The 18,950-nt window shown below is 39.1% G+C and overlaps 1 protein-coding gene across 1 annotated transcript in view; it reads right to left on the reverse strand.

Moving 5' to 3' along the window:
* The window catches only part of LOC128664878 (sodium- and chloride-dependent GABA transporter 1-like), a 111,481-nt gene that overhangs the window by 82,760 nt on the left and 9,771 nt on the right, over positions 1-18,950 (reverse strand). The window contains exon 2 of the mRNA XM_053719674.1: positions 18,783-18,914. Coding sequence (XP_053575649.1) covers positions 18,783-18,914 — 132 coding nt within the window. The remainder of the gene's footprint in view (positions 1-18,782; positions 18,915-18,950) is intronic.

Below are 18,950 nucleotides of genomic sequence, written 5' to 3' on the forward strand. Positions count from 1 at the left end.
CCCCAATACCCACCCTACATGGAATATACTCATTATGAATATACAATAAAGAATATACTCATTATATCAATACTGTTAGGGCCTTGTCTCTTTTGTTCTCCTGTCCAAACCTTTTCTTAAATACTTCTCATGTGTACTTAAGATTTAATTTCCCAAAGTAAGAAAGGAAACAAAGAAAATCTACCCCTTTTTGGGGTAGGCCTATGCAAAGAAAGGAATGAATTAAACGGCAAAATAACAAATGGAAATAGAATATGGAACTTTTTTTGAAAGCAATCTTTTCTTAATTTTTTTCTTTTTCTAAGTTAATTGTTCAATTTTTATATTCATCATCTATCTTATGATCATAGTAGGTGTTAACTCCATAATAGGAAAAGTTTGTAACAAAATTCAATTGTATACACCACCAACAAATGGGTAACTTTATTTTCCTCTATTTCACAAAATATATTGAAAGTTTAACAAAAGACGCCTTAGCCTGACCTTTGATGGCAATATAACCCCCCATACTTAAAGTGAATGCCAATTTTGATGCTAAAGTGCCCGGTTTTTAAAAATTCTATTAAAAACAGGGGCACTTTAATTTATCAAAATTTACATTTCACTCCTGTTGTGAAAAAATACTTAAATTTTAAACTTGACAGCAGCTCCAGCTTCCTCCGGTCGTTGCAAGTAATTTCTGACATCAGAAATGATGGATAGGTCATCCTCCAATCACGGCTCCCCCCCCGGGGGAATCAGTGTCTGATTCAACACTGTGATTAGAGGAAGCCGGATTCCTCATTTTAGACCAAGGAAGAGGCTTTGTGACGGGTGGAGGAAGCTGGAGCGGCTGTCAAGATTAAAAGTAAAGGTTTTTTTCACAACAAGAGTGAAATGTAAATTTTGATGAATTAAAGTGCCCCTGTTTTTAATCGAATTTTAAAAACCGGGCACTTAAGCATCAAAATTGACATTTACTTTAAGTATGGGGGTTATATTGCCATCAAAGGTCAGGCTAAGGCGTCTTTTGTTAAACTTTCAATATATTTTGTGAAATAAAGAGAGGAAAATAAAGTTACCCTTTTTAATTCATCCTTTATTTCTATGATGTTCTCTTATACGCAGATGACATTTGCTTTTATACACCATGATCAGTTACATTTCAGATATGACATTTGATGTAAATTCTCTTCCAGCTTTTACAGTCTTTATTAAATGAACATGGACTACCATGTAGTTAGAGGTAATTGCATTGCGGCTGGCCATTATTTGTATCCATTTTACAGAGTAGTATAAAAGCTGTAGATTCTCATTACACCTGAGGGCTGAGTAAAAGCTGGTGATTTTACCTTAAACATCATTATAGAAATATTCAAAATGCAACAATTTCATAGCTTTGAAAGCAAATATTTCACAATCTGCATAATTTGCAAAGCTACTGACAATTGTAAATGTGGTAATGGACTTTTGAATTTGAATAGAAGAAAACTTTTTAAATATACCTACTGTAAACTTTTGATTCTCTATTCATCTCCTAAAGCTTTTTTTTTTCTAAACCAGAAATATTTTTTCTTACTTCATACAATAGTGCCTGATTGAAAAAAATAGGAAAAGTTTTAATATATGTAAAGCTAGATGGTTCTGTACGTTCTTAATAATTATATATTTGTTTAATAGTTCCGATTCAAAATTCTCAGAGACATGAAATTGAAGGCCCCATTTTTGAAGCTGTGAGCCCGCAATCGAACGTTAAAGGGACAGTCATTTCCAATTTTTTATTGTTTAAAAAGATAGACAATCCCTTTATTACCCATTCCCCAGTTTTGCACAGCCAACACTGCTATATTAATCTACGCTTTACCTCTGTGATTGCTTTGTATCTAAGCCTCTTTTGACAGCCCCCTGATCAAATGACTATTTATTTATTTATTATCTATTGACTTATATTTTAGCCAATTAGTGCAGTGTCAGCCACAACTCCACAGGAGAGAGCACAATGTTATCTATATGGCCCACATTAATTAGCAGTCTCTTGTTGTGAAAAGCTAATAAAAAAACCATGTGATAAGGGACTGTCTGTAGCGTAGAAACTGGCAGAAATTTAGGGGTCTAAATGTTATAAAGTATATTAATATAACAATTTTGGTTGTGCACTGTTGGGGAATGGGTAGTAAAGGCATTATTATCTATCTTTTTAAACAATAACAATACTGTTGAATGTCCTTTTAAGCGCCAGTCTTATGATCTTATGATCACTGCTTCTTAGCCTATTGATTGCCTCAGAGGTTGCGATGTCTGACACTCATTTGTCTGGAATGACTGACAAGCCCTGTACAACTGTAAGTCACATGCACACTTGAGCATGCTCAAAGTACTGGCAGTGACATGTAGTGTGACATCTCCAGTGAAGCGTGCATATTCATATGTCATATTATAAATATAACATACTGTATATTAATATAAACCTATAAATGTATAGTACAAATGTAGTGTACTGTTACTTTAAGAAAGGACACTCTGAAGCTGTCTGTCGGGAACTCTATGATCAGCAGCCATCACTCTGAAACTGTCTGTGGGGAACGCTATGATCAGCAGCCATTTTAAGTTAGTTTTTCAGTTCTTCCAGTTGTTGTTTGATTGTATCTGAGCTGAATAAAGAACTGTTCTTTGGACCTCCTATCAAGTAGTTCTTGCTCCTGCTCTCCTTGTTAAATATGCATACAGAAAATACTCAGAATAGATGTTTCTAATTAAAATTATAATACAATGTGGATCACAACTGTGCCCTACTAAATGGTTAATTGTAAGATTTAAAATGTGTTTACAGACCAGTGCCAACGCTCCCTTTGTGGGTTGAGAGCTAAAGAGTAATAATTAGCAAGAATAAGCTTCGCTTCATTTTCCACTCTAAATTATGTTAGAAGCAGCTTTAAAGGAACATTAAATATAATTTTTATTTGAACATCACAAATTATTAATAGAATTACATAAGTTCTGCATAAAAAATATATATATTTAAAACTGTAATTTTTAAGTAAAATATGTATTATTTTTTCAGATTACTTCATGAAAAGCCTCTGGAATGTTGTTTAATCCACTTCCTTGGGTGTGGTCTATTAGGGTAAAATATACAAAAGCTCTCGCACATTTCAACCAATTAGGGTGCAGCATATAGGAATGTCAGGCATTTCATGGAATGCACTCTGGTTTCTCTGGGAGGAGTGGAAATACTATCATGCTTAGGGTTAACATAAAGGAAAAGCAGTCAAAATGAATAATGAAAGTGCATTGCATAGTTTTTAAATTATGATTAATTCAACATTTTATGGTAAATTACAGGGACAGTCTAGTCAAAATTAAACTTTCATGATTCAGAAAGGGCATGTAATTTTAAACAACTTTCCAATTTACTTTTATCATCAAATTTGCTTTGTTATCTTGGTATTCTTTGTACAAAGCTAAACCTAGGTAGGCTCATGTGCTAATTTCTAATCCTTTGAAGGCCGCCTCTTATCTCCATGCATTTTGACAGTTTGTCACAGCTAGACAACACTAATTGGCTAAAATGCAAGTCGGAACTGAGATAAGGGGGCAGTCTGCAGAGACTTAGATACAAGGTTATCACAGAGGTAAAAAGTATATTAATATAACCGTGTTGGTTATGCAAAACTGGTCAATGGGTAACAAAGGGATTATCTATCTTTTTAAACAATAAAAATTCTGGAGTAGACTGTCCCTTTAAATTCTGAGTTTAATGTTCATATTAAGATCTCTCAGGTAGTAAAGGGTGATGAGAGGTGGAGGCAGGATAGAGCTGTCAGAAGGGACATACAGCTCAAAAAGTACTATGCCATAAAATACTTAAAGGGACATGATACCCAAAAGGTTAATCACTTGAAAGTGAAGCAGCATATCTAAACTGGCTAAAATATTACATGGACATCCCTATGTAGAACAGAGAAGTATTTAACCTCAAAATGTCCTCCTCGGTAGCCACATCCCATTGTAAAGGGACTTGATGCAGCCAATCGGGATGCTAGCCCCAGGACTTGCAAAGGGGCATGCATCTGCCATGTGTAGCAGAGTTACTTTATTTCCTTTAAGGAAAGTGTAAGGAAGTTTACTTTGAAATCTCACAAGATTATGAAGAAATCCCTTGAGATCACAAAAAAAGTAAAGTGTGAGCTCTGCACTTATTAATAAGCATGTGCATTTGTTTGTTAATCATCTTTTTTTGGGCTGGATAAATTAGTGTTAAAGAACAACACACAAATATGGATCTGCGCAGATATTTCTGTGATAACCTTTAACACTAACAAATCTGGCACCAAAAAACAGCTGAATGGTGCTGTGTGTGGCCACAAACAAATGCTAAATAACCAATTAATGCACATGTTGATTGATTATGCTCGTTGGCTGTTGTTTTTTCACCATGCATATTACAGTAAAAAGAGTAGCTCTGGATAAAAGAACACTATTGTGACCTGAAGAAATTTTGAGGTAAAATATCTTCTTTTTTTTACGCAGAGATGTTCATGTGATATTTCCTGTTCAGCTTTATACAGTTATGCTGCATCACTTCCAATTGATTTAGCGTATGAATATCATGTCCCTTAAATTATGTGAAGGGAAAACTAGAATTCAGAACCTTGACCATCCTACACACTGCACAGTGATTGCTTGATATGTCTAGGAGCTCATTTGCACCTTTTCCTAATTGGCCACCGCAAAGGAGACAAGATCACAAACACTTAAGATTTTTTCAAGGGTACTACCAGAAAAAAAAAGCACATTTTACAAAGTGTCAGTTTTATAAGTTAAAACAACATGGGCGCGATCCGATATAGATCGCAGTTTGCGGCGCAAGCGAGGGAACCCGCGTCGCCCGCAGTTTCAGCTCGCAATTCGAGCTATCCCATATATGTCGCCGTCAGATGCTAACGTGCCGTAAGTCTGACAAACCAGCGATGTCCAGAAATCTGCGCAAGTACAAATTTCTGGCGTCGCCAGTGACTTGCGGCACGTTAGAAAATGCCGGCGCCTACAAAACCTGACTAAAGTCTAAATCACCCACACTGTCTAACACGCCTCCCTAACATAGCCCGACACGTCTAACCCTCTATTCGCTATCCCCCCTCACTATCCTAACAATAAAATATGTATTAACCCCTAAACCGCTGATACCTAATAAAGTTATTAACCCCTAAATCGCCGCCAGCTATATTAAATCTATAACCCCCTAAAGTGAGCCCCTAACACCGCCGCCATCTACCTTACCTACCCCCTAAAGTGAGCCCCTACCCCGCCGCTATTTTAAAATTATTAACCCCTAATCTAATCCCCCTACCCCGCCGCCATCTATATTAAATTATTTAACCCCTAAAATACTAAACTATCCCTACCACTAAACCTAAGTCTAACCCTACAAATAGCCCTGAAAAGGGCTTTTTGCGTGGCATTGCCCCAAAGTAACAGCTCTTTTGCCAGCCCTTAAAAGGGCTTTTGGTGGGCCTTTGTCACAAAGTAAACTGCTCTTTTGCCTACAATCTACATCCCCCTACACCGCGGCCACCTATAATAAATGTATTAACCCCTAATCTAATCCCCCTACACCGCCGCCAGCTATATTAACTATATTAACCCTAATTATATTAGGGTTAATACAGTTAATATCGTTATTATATTATATATATTAAGTATAATAACCCTATCTAACTCTAACATCCTAACTAAACTGTTATTAAAATAAATCTAATATTAATATTATTAATTAAAATATTCCTATTTAAATCTAAATACTTACCTATAAAATAAACCCTAAGATAGCTACAATGTAATTAATAATTACATTATAGCTATGTTAGGGTTTATATTTATTTTACAGGTAAATTGTTAATTATTTTAACTAGGTATAATAGATATTAAATAGTTATTAACTATTTAATAGCTACCTAGTTAAAATAATTACCCAATTACCTGCAAAATAAATCCTAACCTAAGTTACAAATACACCTACACTATCAATAAATTAAATAAGCTACAAATATCTATCTAAAAATACAATTAAATAAACTAAACTAAATTACAAAAACAAACACTAAATTACAAAAAATAAAAAAAAGATTACAAGATTTTTAAGCTAATTACACCTATTCTAAGCCCCCTAATAAAATAATAAAGCCCCCCAAAATAAAAAAATTCCCTACCCTATTCTAAATTAAAACAAGTTCAAAGCTCTTTTACCTTACCAGCCCTTAAAAGGGCCTTTTGTGGGGGCATGCCCCAAAGAAAACTGCTCTTTTGCCTGCAAAAAAACACACAATACCACCCCCCAACATTACAGCCCACCACCCACATACCCCTAATCTAACCCAAACCCCCCTTAAATAAACCTAACACTACCCCCCCTGAAGATCTCCCTACCTTGTATTCACCCCGCCGGGCAGAACTCCTGATCCGATCTGGGCGATGTGTTCCAGCAAGCGGCAGTGAAGTCTTCTTCCATCCGGGCAATGTCTTGAAGCAAGCGGCAGAGAATCTTCTTCCATCGGCGACGTCTTCAAGCAAATCGGCATCTTCAATCTTCTTACTTCGCTCCTCCGCTGCGGAGCATCCTTCCGGCACGACGACTTCCCGACGAATGAGGTTCCTTTAAATGACATCATCCAAGATGGCGTCCGTCGAATTCCGATTGGCTGATAGGATTCTATCAGCCAATCGGAATTAAGGTAGAAAAATCTGATTGGCTGATTGAATCAGCCAATCAGATTCAAGTTCAATCCGATTGACTGAACCAATCAGCCAATCAGATTGAACTTGAATCTGATTGGCTGATTCAATCAGCCAATCAGATTTTTCTACCTTAATTCCGATTGGCTGATAGAATCCTATCAGCCAATCGGAATTCGACGGACGCCATCTTGGATGACGTCATTTAAAGGAACCTCATTCATCGGGAAGTCGTCGTGCCGGAAGGATGCTCCGCGGCGGAGGAGCGAAGTAAGAAGATTGAAGATGCCGATTTGCTTGAAGACGTCGCCGATGGAAGAAGACTCTCTGCCGCTTGCTTCAAGACATCGCCCGGATGGAAGAAGACTTCACTGCCGCTTGCTGGAACACATCGCCCGGATCGGATCAGGAGTTCTGCCCGGCGGGGTGAATACAAGGTAGGGAGATCTTCAGGGGGGGTAGTGTTAGGTTTATTTAAGGGGGGTTTGGGTTAGATTAGGGGTATGTGGGTGGTGGGTTGTAATGTTGGGGGGTGGTATTGTGTTTTTTTTTGCAGGCAAAAGAGCAGTTTTCTTTGGGGCATGCCCCCACAAAAGGCCCTTTTAAGGGCTGGTAAGGTAAAAGAGCTTTGAACTTGTTTTAATTTAGAATAGGGTAGGGAATTTTTTTATTTTGGGGGGCTTTATTATTTTATTAGGGGGCTTAGAATAGGTGTAATTAGCTTAAAAATCTTGTAATCTTTTTTTTATTTTTTGTAATTTAGTGTTTTTTTTTTTTGTAATTTAGTTTAGTTTATTTAATTGTATTTTTAGATAGATATTTGTAGTTTATTTAATTTATTGATAGTGTAGGTGTATTTGTAACTTAGATTAGGATTTATTTTACAGGTAATTGGGTAATTATTTTAACTAGGTAGCTATTAAATAGTTAATAACTATTTAATAGCTATTATACCTAGTTAAAATAATTAACAATTTACCTGTAAAATAAATATAAACCCTAACATAGCTATAATGTAATTATTAATTACATTGTAGCTATCTTAGGGTTTATTTTATAGGTAAGTATTTAGATTTAAATAGGAATATTTTAGTTTATAATATGAATTAGATTTATTTAATAAGAATTTAGTTAGGGGTGCTAGGGTTATATAGAGTTAATATAGTTAATATAAATACTATAGTAACTATATTAACTATATTAACCTTAATATAATTAGGGTTAATATAGTTAATATATATAATGTAATAACTATATTAACTATAATATACTTAGGGTTAGTATAGATAATATAGCTGGCGGCGGGGTAGGTAGATTAAATTAGGGGTTAATAATTTTAATATAGATGGCGGCGGTGTAAGGGGTTCACATTAGGGGATAGATCAGTTAGATGGTGGCGGTTTTAGGGGTTCACATTAGGGGATAGATCAGTTAGATGGTGGCGGTTTTAGGGGCTCACAGTAGGGGGTTAGTTTATGTAGATGGCGGCGGTTTAGGGGTTAAATACTTTATTAGCGATTGCGGCGGGGGATCGCGGTTGACAGGGAGATAAACATTGCGCATGCGTTAGGTGTTAGGTTTATTTTAGCAGATCGCGGTTGACAGAGAGATAGACATTGCGCATGCGTTAGGTGTTAGGTTTATTTTAGAAGATCGCGGTTGACAGGGAGATAGACATTGCGCATGCGTTAGGTGTTAGGTTTATTTTAGCAGCCAGTTTAGGGAGTTACGGGGCTCCAATAGTCAGCGTAAGGCTTCTTACGGCTGCTTTTTGTGGCGAGGTGAAAATGGAGTAAGATTTCTCCATTTTCGCCACGTAAGTCCTTACGCTGTATATTGGATACCAAATTGCGCGGGTTTGGTATACCTGCCTATGGCCCAAAAAACTACGGGCGACGGCAGAAATATACGCGCGTAACTTCTAGGTTACGCCGTATATAGGATACCAAACCCGCGCAAATATTGGCGTCGCCGACTTTTGCGGGCGACGATTTTTATCGGATCGACCCCCATATATTTATAGACACATAGTAATGGGAGTGCTCCTATATGGTTTAATAGATTTTGTGTGATTAAGAGGAAGTCACTTTTTTCTCCCTTATTTTAATGGGAAGTTTTGGGTAATATACTCACTGCAGACAAAGCACAGGGAATTTAATGACCTCTTTTTCTATTCGTAAACAAAAACAACTTTGCAATATACTTTTATTATTTACTTTACCCCCTTTTCATGCAATTTAGCCCTAAAAATAATTCATTTTCTAATTCACAGGATTTAAAGTGCACCCTGCTGACTTCTCAAGGCTAACTCTGCTACATATATTTCCCTAATTGGCTTTAACTGATAACAACTACAAAACAATGCATTTTTTTTTTTTTTTTTATTGAAGACAGTCCAGGCATACAGCAAGTAAACAATTACATACATATGATCTAATACTTAGTGCTGTTACAGTAAAGGCTGGGTAAAAGATGCGTGATAGGCAACTAGTAAGAGTTCAAAATTGCGACAGAATTGTATCAGATTACAAACACGTATATATGAGTATATACTTAACATAGGTACGACATGTTATTATGATTGATTTGACTCAGATTTCTTCGATATTTGTTACCTGGACTCCCTCCCTTTTCTTTTTTTTAACTAGTTTAACTAAACTAAACTAAACTAAACAAAACAATAAACTATCTAAGCAAGACACTAAATTAAACCAAACACCCCACTGTCCTCATAGATCTAGGAGTGCGTGCGGTGGTGCTATGGCGGGATAAAATCATAGCTACGCAGTTCTTAGTCGAGTATAGGTGGTATGGTAAAGTGAATATATTGCTCAGCGCACTACGAATGCAGTTTCTCCAACATTGGTGTGTCCGGTCCACGGCGTCATCCTTACTTGTGGGATATTCTCTTCCCCAACAGGAAATGGCAAAGAGTCCCAGCAAAGCTGGTCACATGATCCCTCCTAGGCTCCGCCCACCCCAGTCATTCTCTTTGCCGTTGCACAGGCAACATCTCCACAGAGATGGTTAAGAGTTTTTTGGTGTTTAAAAAGTGACAGTAACGGTTTTATTTTAAAACGTTTTTTGTGCTTTGTTGACAAGTTTAAGCCTGTTTAACATGTCTGTACCATCAGATAAGCTATGTTCTATATGTATGAAAGCCAATGTGTCTCCCCATTTAAATTTAAGTGATAATTGTGCCATAGTGTCCAAACAAAGTAAGGACAGTAATGCAACAGATAATGATATTGCCCAAGATGATTCCTCAAATGAGGGGAGTAAACATGATACTACATCATCCCCTACTGTGTCTACACCAGTTATGCCCACACAGGAGGCCCCTAGTACATCTAGTGCGCCAATACTTATTACCATGCAACAATTAACGGCTGTAATGGATAACTCCATAGCAAATCTTTTATCCAAAATGCCTACTTATCAGAGAAAGCGCGATTGCTCTGTTTTAAACACTGAAGAGCAAGAGGACGCTGATGATAACTGTTCTGACATACCCTCACACCTATCTCAAGGGGCCATGAGGGAGGTTTTGTCTGATGGAGAAATTTCAGATTCAGGAAAAATTTCTCATCAAGCTGAACCTGATGTTGTGACATTTAAATTTAAATTAGAACATCTCCGCGCACTGCTTAAGGAGGTGTTATCTACTCTGGATGATTGTGACAATTTGGTCATTCCAGAGAAATTATGTAAGATGGACAAGTTCCTAGAGGTTCCGGTGCCCCCCGACGCTTTTCCTATACCCAAGCGGGTGGCGGACATAGTAAATAAAGAGTGGGAAAGGCCCGGCATACCTTTTGTTCCCCCCCCTATATTTAAGAAATTATTTCCTATAGTCGACCCCAGAAAGGACTTATGGCAGACAGTCCCCAAGGTCGAGGGGGCGGTTTCTACTCTAAACAAACGCACTACTATTCCTATCGAAGATAGTTGTGCTTTCAAAGATCCTATGGATAAGAAATTAGAGGGTTTGCTTAAAAAGATTTTTGTACAGCAAGGTTACCTTCTACAACCAATTTCATGCATTGTTCCTGTCACTACGGCAGCGTGTTTCTGGTTCGAGGAACTAGAAAAATCGCTCAGTAAAGAATCTTCGTATGAGGAGGTTATGGACAGAGTTCAAGCACTTAAATTGGCTAACTCTTTTGTTTTAGATGCCGCTTTGCAATTAGCTAGATTAGCGGCGAAAAATTCAGGGTTTGCTGTCGTGGCGCGCAGAGTGCTTTGGTTAAAGTCTTGGTCAGCGGATGTGTCTTCCAAGACAAAATTGCTTAACATTCCTTTCAAAGGTAAAACATTATTTGGACCTGATTTGAAAGAGATTATTTCAGACATCACTGGGGGAAAGGGCCACGCCCTCCCACAGGATAGGTCTTTTAAGGCTAATAATAAGCCTAATTTTCGTCCCTTTCGCAGAAACGGACCAGTCTCTAATTCTGTATCCTCTAAGCAAGAGGGTAATACTTCACAACCCAAACCAGCCTGGAAACCAATGCAAGGCTGGAACAAGGGTAAGCAGGCCAAGAAGCCTACCACTGCTACCAAAACAGCATGTAGGGATAGCCCCCGATCCGGGACCGGATATAGTGGGGGGCAGACTTTCTCTCTTTGCTCAGGCTTGGGCAAGAGATGTTCAGGATCCTTGGGCGCTAGAAATAGTTTCTCAAGGTTATCTCCTGGAATTCAAGGAACTACCCCCAAGGGGAAGGTTCCACAGGTCTCAATTATCTTCAAACCAAATAAAGAGACAGGCATTCTTACATTGTGTAGAAGACCTGTTAAAGATGGGAGTGATACATCCAGTTCCAATAAGAGAACAAGGAATGGGATTTTATTCCAATCTGTTCATAGTTCCCAAAAAAGAGGGAACATTCAGACCAATTTTGGATCTAAAGATCCTAAACAAATTTCTCAGGGTACCATCGTTCACAATGGAAACTATTCGAACGATCCTACCTACTATCCAGGAAAATCAATTTATGACTACCGTGGATTTAAAGGATGCGTACCTACATATTCCTATCCACAAGGAACATCATCAGTTCCTAAGGTTCGCTTTTCTGGACAAGCATTACCAGTTTGTGGCACTTCCATTTGGATTAGCCACTGCTCCAAGGATTTTCACAAAGGTACTAGGGTCCCTTCTAGCGGTTCTAAGACCAAGGGGCATTGCAGTAGTACCTTACTTGGACGACATCCTGATTCAAGCGTCGTCCCTGTCAAAAGCAAAGGCTCATACGGACATCGTCCTAGCCTTTCTCAGATCTCACGGATGGAAGGTGAACAAAGAAAAAAGTTCTCTGTCCCCGTCAACAAGAGTTCCCTTCTTGGGAACAATAATAGATTCCTTAGAAATGAGGATTTTTCTGACAGAGGTCAGAAAATCAAAACTTCTAAGCTCTTGTCAAGTACTTCATTCTGTTCCTCGTCCTTCCATAGCGCAGTGCATGGAAGTAATAGGATTGATGGTTGCAACAATGGACATAGTTCCTTTTGCACGAATTCATCTAAGACCATTACAACTGTGCATGCTCAGACAGTGGAATGGGGATTATACAGACTTGTCTCCGACGATTCAAGTAGATCAAAAGACCAGAGATTCACTCCGTTGGTGGCTGACCCTGGACAATCTGTCACAGGGAATGAGCTTCCGCAGACCAGAGTGGGTCATTGTCACGACCGACGCCAGCCTAGTGGGCTGGGGCGCGGTCTGGGAATCCCTGAAAGCTCAGGGTCTATGGTCTCGGGAAGAGTCTCTTCTCCCGATAAACATTCTGGAACTGAGAGCGATATTCAATGCTCTCAGAGCTTGGCCTCAACTAGCAAAGGCCAAATTCATAAGGTTTCAGTCAGACAACATGACGACCGTTGCATATATCAATCATCAGGGGGGAACAAGGACTTCCCTGGCGATGAAAGAAGTGACCAAGATAATTCAATGGGCGGAGGATCACTCCTGCCACTTGTCTGCGATCCACATCCCAGGAGTGGAAAATTGGGAAGCGGATTTTCTGAGTCGTCAGACATTCCATCCGGGGGAGTGGGAACTCCATCCGGAAATCTTTGCCCAAATAACTCAATTATGGGGCATTCCAGACATGGATCTGATGCCGTCTCGTCAGAACTTCAAGGTTCCTTGCTACGGGTCCAGATCCAGGGATCCCAAGGCGACCCTAGTAGATGCACTAGTAGCACCTTGGACCTTCAACCTAGCTTATGTATTCCCACCGTTTCCTCTCATCCCCAGGCTGGTAGCCAGGATTAATCAGGAGAGGGCCTCGGTGATCTTGATAGCTCCTGCGTGACCACGCAGGACTTGGTATGCAGACCTGGTGAATATGTCATCGGCTCCACCATGGAAGCTACCTTTGAGACAGGACCTTCTTGTTCAGGGTCCATTCAAACATCCGAATCTGGTTTCCCTCCAACTGACGGCTTGGAGATTGAACGCTTGATTTTATCAAAGCGTGGGTTTTCAGATTCTGTAATAGATACTCTGATTCAGGCTAGAAAGCCTGTAACTAGAAAAATTTACCATAAAATATGGAAAAAATATATCTGTTGGTGTGAATCTAAAGGATTCCCATGGAACAAGATAAAAATTCCTAAGATTCTATCCTTTCTACAAGAAGGTTTGGAGAAAGGATTATCTGCAAGTTCTCTGAAGGGACAGATCTCTGCTTTATCTGTTTTACTTCACAAAAGACTGGCAGCTGTGCCAGATGTTCAAGCATTTGTTCAGGCTCTGGTTAGGATCAAGCCTGTTTACATACCTTTGACTCCTCCCTGGAGTCTAAATCTAGTTCTTTCAGTTCTTCAAGGGGTTCCGTTTGAACCCTTACATTCCGTATATATTAAGTTATTATCTTGGAAAGTTTTGTTTTTGGTTGCAATTTCTTCTGCTAGAAGAGTTTCAGAGTTATCTGCTCTGCAGTGTTCTCCGCCCTATCTGGTGTTCCATGCAGATAAGGTGGTTTTGCGTACTAAGCCTGGTTTTCTTCCGAAAGTTGTTTCCAACAAAAATATTAACCAGGAGATAGTTGTACCTTCTTTGTGTCCGAATCCAGTTTCAAAGAAGGAACGTTTGTTACACAATTTGGACGTAGTCCGTGCTCTAAAATTCTATTTAGAGGCTACTAAAGATTTCAGACAAACATCTTCCTTGTTTGTTGTTTATTCAGGTAAAAGGAGAGGTCAAAAAGCGACTTCTACCTCTCTTTCCTTTTGGCTTAAAAGCATTATCCGATTGGCTTATGAGACTGCCGGACGGCAGCCTCCTGAAAGAATCACAGCTCACTCCACTAGGGCTGTGGCTTCCACATGGGCCTTCAAGAACGAGGCTTCTGTTGACCAGATATGTAAGGCAGCGACTTGGTCTTCACTGCACACTTTTGCCAAATTTTACAAATTTGATACTTTTGCTTCTTCGGAGGCTATTTTTGGGAGAAAGGTTTTGCAAGCCGTGGTGCCTTCCATTTAGGTGACCTGATTTGCTCCCTCCCTTCATCCGTGTCCTAAAGCTTTGGTATTGGTTCCCACAAGTAAGGATGACGCCGTGGACCGGACACACCAATGTTGGAGAAAACAGAATTTATGCTTACCTGATAAATTACTTTCTCCAACGGTGTGTCCGGTCCACGGCCCGCCCTGGTTTTTTAATCAGGTCTGATGAATTATTTTCTCTAACTACAGTCACCACGGTATCATATGGTTTCTCCTATATATATTTCCTCCTGTCCGTCGGTCGAATGACTGGGGTGGGCGGAGCCTAGGAGGGATCATGTGACCAGCTTTGCTGGGACTCTTTGCCATTTCCTGTTGGGGAAGAGAATATCCCACAAGTAAGGATGACGCCGTGGACCGGACACACCGTTGGAGAAAGTAATTTATCAGGTAAGCATAAATTCTGTTATAATCTAACTAAACAAATATGAGGTTGGTCTCTATACGTTGTCGGAAGCGTGCTGCATTAAAAATGAAATAAAAATAATCTAAGTAGTCTCACGCCTAGAACAGGCCGCCCTGCACGATCTGTTAAGGTCCAACTAATCTAATAAGGCCGCATAAAGAGGGGAGGACACCTCAGTAACTGTTAAGTTTTATTGCTCAATACTTCAAGCCTAAGTACCCTGATAGGAAAATATATGTAGTAACCTAGTCATTTCCGGGAAGTGTGAATGGTATACGTGGGTGCACAGACCATGCAAAGTGATGAGACATATATGAATAAGTATTAAGACAACCATTTGCAGAGGCTTTCTAAGCGTTAGGAGATGTAATTTATGAGATATTTCCCCAAAAAAAAAAAAAAAGCACAATGACCAAAATGTTATCTGCTAGAATAAATTAGTTAGAGGTTTACCCCACAAGGAAATCAGGATATAGAAACAAAGCACGATAAGTATAGGGATGTGCAGAATTGGTTCTGAACCAATAAACTGAGCTAAATTGCGGTGTAAACAGTTGATCTGTATGATTTTGAGTAGGAGGCTGGGCCTGTATAAGGATATTTATTGGAAGCATAAATGTAGTAAGCTTAGTTGAATCCCTAAGGAGGCAGGCGCAATGCATTCAGTAAACAAAGTGGCTTCACTACACTAGAACCATATCTGCTAACGGATTTTCATAATTGTAAAAAACAAGCAGCAAGCAAAACAAACATACATTATACACAGCATACCTTAAATATCTCAGCATATCAAACATATAGCATCTTTGAATTTGATAAAAGACCCCATAACAATTAAGAATACATAAATAGAGAAAATAATAACAACCAAGGAGAAAAAGGACAGTAAAACTGTCTAACCTAATTGCAAAGAAAAATTGATTCACTTAAGGATCGGCGTCTAGCACAACCTGATACTGTTTATTGTCCGGTGTGATGCAGCCGGGTAGCCCATCAGTCCAAACACATGAGAGTCAAGTCCCTTCTCTCTAGCCGACACCTGCTTTGCCTCGGGCCAAGAATCGAACACACCGGTCTGACAACCAACAAGGCTGAAATATGAGGCGGCGCGGAAAGGGCAGCTCCCCTGACAGAAAAGGCTGTGAGCGTTGAGGGGGGTATTTAGAGGTATTCTCCCCTGGTATGTGTACAGGCAGGAGTAGTGAGAGTGGCAGATTGTGCTGTTGTATCAGGCAATGATCCTGCTGCGGAACAGCGAGACAGACCAGCAGTGAGTCAGGACCGCTCCTTCGCTTATTAATGTTTGACATGCAGATAACGTCGGAAGCTGCTCCGCAGGAGGGGTTGGTCGCAGTCGGCACTTCCATACAGCTCACAGACTCATCAACCTTGTTTAGGCTCCTGACCTCCAAGGTGGGGTTCATCATTGGTGCTAAGGGTAGCTGCACCGTGGGTGAGTTCAGGGGAGACAAACCCTCCATTCCGTAGTGTGATAGAGGTGTTGCGGTCGGGCTGAAGTAGATAGTACCTGGGTTATCAGTCACAACGAGTCTTTGCAAGTAAGTGGGTAGGGGGTTTCCCAGGTTTCGTGCTGAGGAGCCAATTTGCAGGTTTGCCGTTGTTTTGATGGGGTAGGACCTTCCAGCGGCACAAACCACTTTATGCAGTCTCTCAAAGCTGTGTGATAAGCGGTCAATTGCAGGCATAAAAACTGCAAGTATCTGTGCAGCAGTGATACCCTCTGATTCCATAGTTTGAAGATGAATATTTACAAAGTCCCTCGTGGGTTCTATTTTAGTTAAATGCCTTCCGGGGTAGAAGGGAATGGTATTCTTCTATCTGTTTAATGTTCCCGGACAACTTAAGTGTCAAGGGAGATACAGATGGCTTAGTATGATGGCGATCTTGTAAAGATTAGAAGAGGATTTCTTCAGAGCAACAGAAGTTTGCTGCCATCTTCTAGATCCACCCACCGGAAGCTCCAAAACAATGCATTTTATACTAGTATTAGCCCCTTCCCACCTTTAGAACATTCCATGCCGTCCTAACTTTAGCGCAGTTAGGACGGCATGGGACGTTCTAAAGCCCAGATTAGCTCCTCCATATAAGACAAATTGTGGGTGGAGTTTGGCTACAAAAACATAATTGAACCAAACAAGATGTTAATTTGTTTTAAAAATGTTTATACTTAGCTGATAAGATATTCTTTAGTAACACAACAGAATGTCTTTCCATTACAAGATGTTCTTTTTGAATAAGCATAACGTATTGTTGTCAAACAAATTCAAAACGAAATGCAATCTGTAATTCATATATATATGTACATTTGTTGTACTTTAATGGAAAAAAAACTTGGTGCTGCAAGTGAAAACCATGTATATCTTGTACGGGATATTTGTGTGAATACTTTAACAAAGCTTCAGGCTTTGTATGGATCAACATGAAAGTTCATAATTTGTTATTTAATCAGTTTTTCTTTAGGGAAAACAATATTTTGGGCTAGATTACAATTGAATCTGTATTTACCGCTTGTGCTAGAGCATTAATTGTGCTAGAAGTAATCTTTTTGCTCGTGTCGGGTTGCGCTGGTATTATGAGTTGAACGTAAAAAGTTATCGCGTTTGCGCTAACCCGACGTGCACAAACAGGTTACTTGTGCTGAATGTGCTGAAACTGTAATTCGTTTGGTAGAACAAATAGTCCTGTGGACATTCGTTTTGGACAATCGAATGTTGATAAGAATGAAAATCCATTAAAATTCTGTAATCTAATTTTTCTTTCATTTTCAAATGTTTATAATGAAATCAAACAGCCACATTCGAAAGTAACATTTCGATTTAACGAATACTATTCAGAAGTTCAATATTTCCTGTGGTAGGGAATTTAGTAAATTGATACATAATAGATACAAATATATCAATTAGAATGTTTCAAATTCGAATATTGCATAATTCAAATATTACATTTAAAGAGAGCATTAGAAACATTATTACAAATATATAGATTTGAATTTTCGAATTCGAATATTGCATAATTCAAATCGAATTATTAGAAAAATTCTAAAAGAATATTGCATTTAAAGAAAGCATTAGTAATACTATTACATAAGACGAATGTTAGAATGTTGTGCAAATGTGCTAAAATTCGTTTCAATGTCCCGCAAAAAATAACCTCTTTCCCATCTAAGGCAATGGAGAAAAAAATGTGGATGATTAACAAGCCCTGCTCTCGTGCAATTGGTGGCATGAGGAACTGGACTGCACAAGTAATTGCTTGTGCATTATTAAATGTGGGCAGTGGATACTATGGGGCATATTTATAAAGGTCTGGCGGACCTGATCCAACAGTGTGAGTCAGGTCCGACAGACCTCGCTGAATACGGCGAGCAATACGCTCGCCGTATTCAACATTGCACCAGCAGCTCACAAGAGCTGCTGGTGCAACGCCGCCCACTGCAGACTCGCGGCCAATGGGCCGCCAGCAGGGGGGTGTCAATCAACCCGATCATACTCGATCGGGTTGATTTCCGGCGATGTCTGTCCGCCTGCTCAGAGCAGCGGTCTTATGGAGCATAACTTGTGTTTCTGGCGAGTCTGAAGACTCGCCAGAAACACGGCCCTGTGAGTGGACAAGTTACCTGGCTTAGAAACTTGTCTGTCTGCAATTGGATAATAAAGTGCATGTATATCTTTATTATGCTTAACACAGGTTATTAGTCAAATATAAAACAACAGATACAAGAAAAGATGACGTAACCTGGATAAAAGTCTATTAAAATCATAAACTTTTTATCATGAATATGAAAGAACAGTGTTTATAGATGTTAAAATATATTTTTAAAAAGTTACAGCTTTCAAAATTAACAGGAATTACATATTTGTGCACAACTGATTCAACTGCTAAATGACTAATAAGGACAACTCCAGCAACAAAATTAGTGGACAGTGACTTTCACCACAATAATAAAAAAAAACATTTTAAACTACAATCTGTTTTATAATATATTTTAGATGCAGCAAAGAAAAAAAAGGCTTTAATTAATGTCCCTTTAATGTTACAAGACACCCAAAGTGCTCATATAAAATCTCCGCTTCCATAACCTGATACTCCTATGACGGCATTTGTACAAAAGAAACCAATTTACCTTTAAACATGGGCGCAAGTTTCCATACTCCAAGTCCCCCAATGGATGTGAACTGCCCAAGAGCTGTCTCAAGAAAGAAGAGGGGGATCCCAGCAAACACCAGTGTTAGGAAATAAGGAATGAGGAAGGCTCCTGTCAGAGAGTGTTGGAAATGAAATTCAGATAAAA

This window comes from Bombina bombina, chromosome 6, assembly GCF_027579735.1.
Source record: "Bombina bombina isolate aBomBom1 chromosome 6, aBomBom1.pri, whole genome shotgun sequence".
Taxonomy (NCBI): domain Eukaryota; kingdom Metazoa; phylum Chordata; class Amphibia; order Anura; family Bombinatoridae; genus Bombina; species Bombina bombina.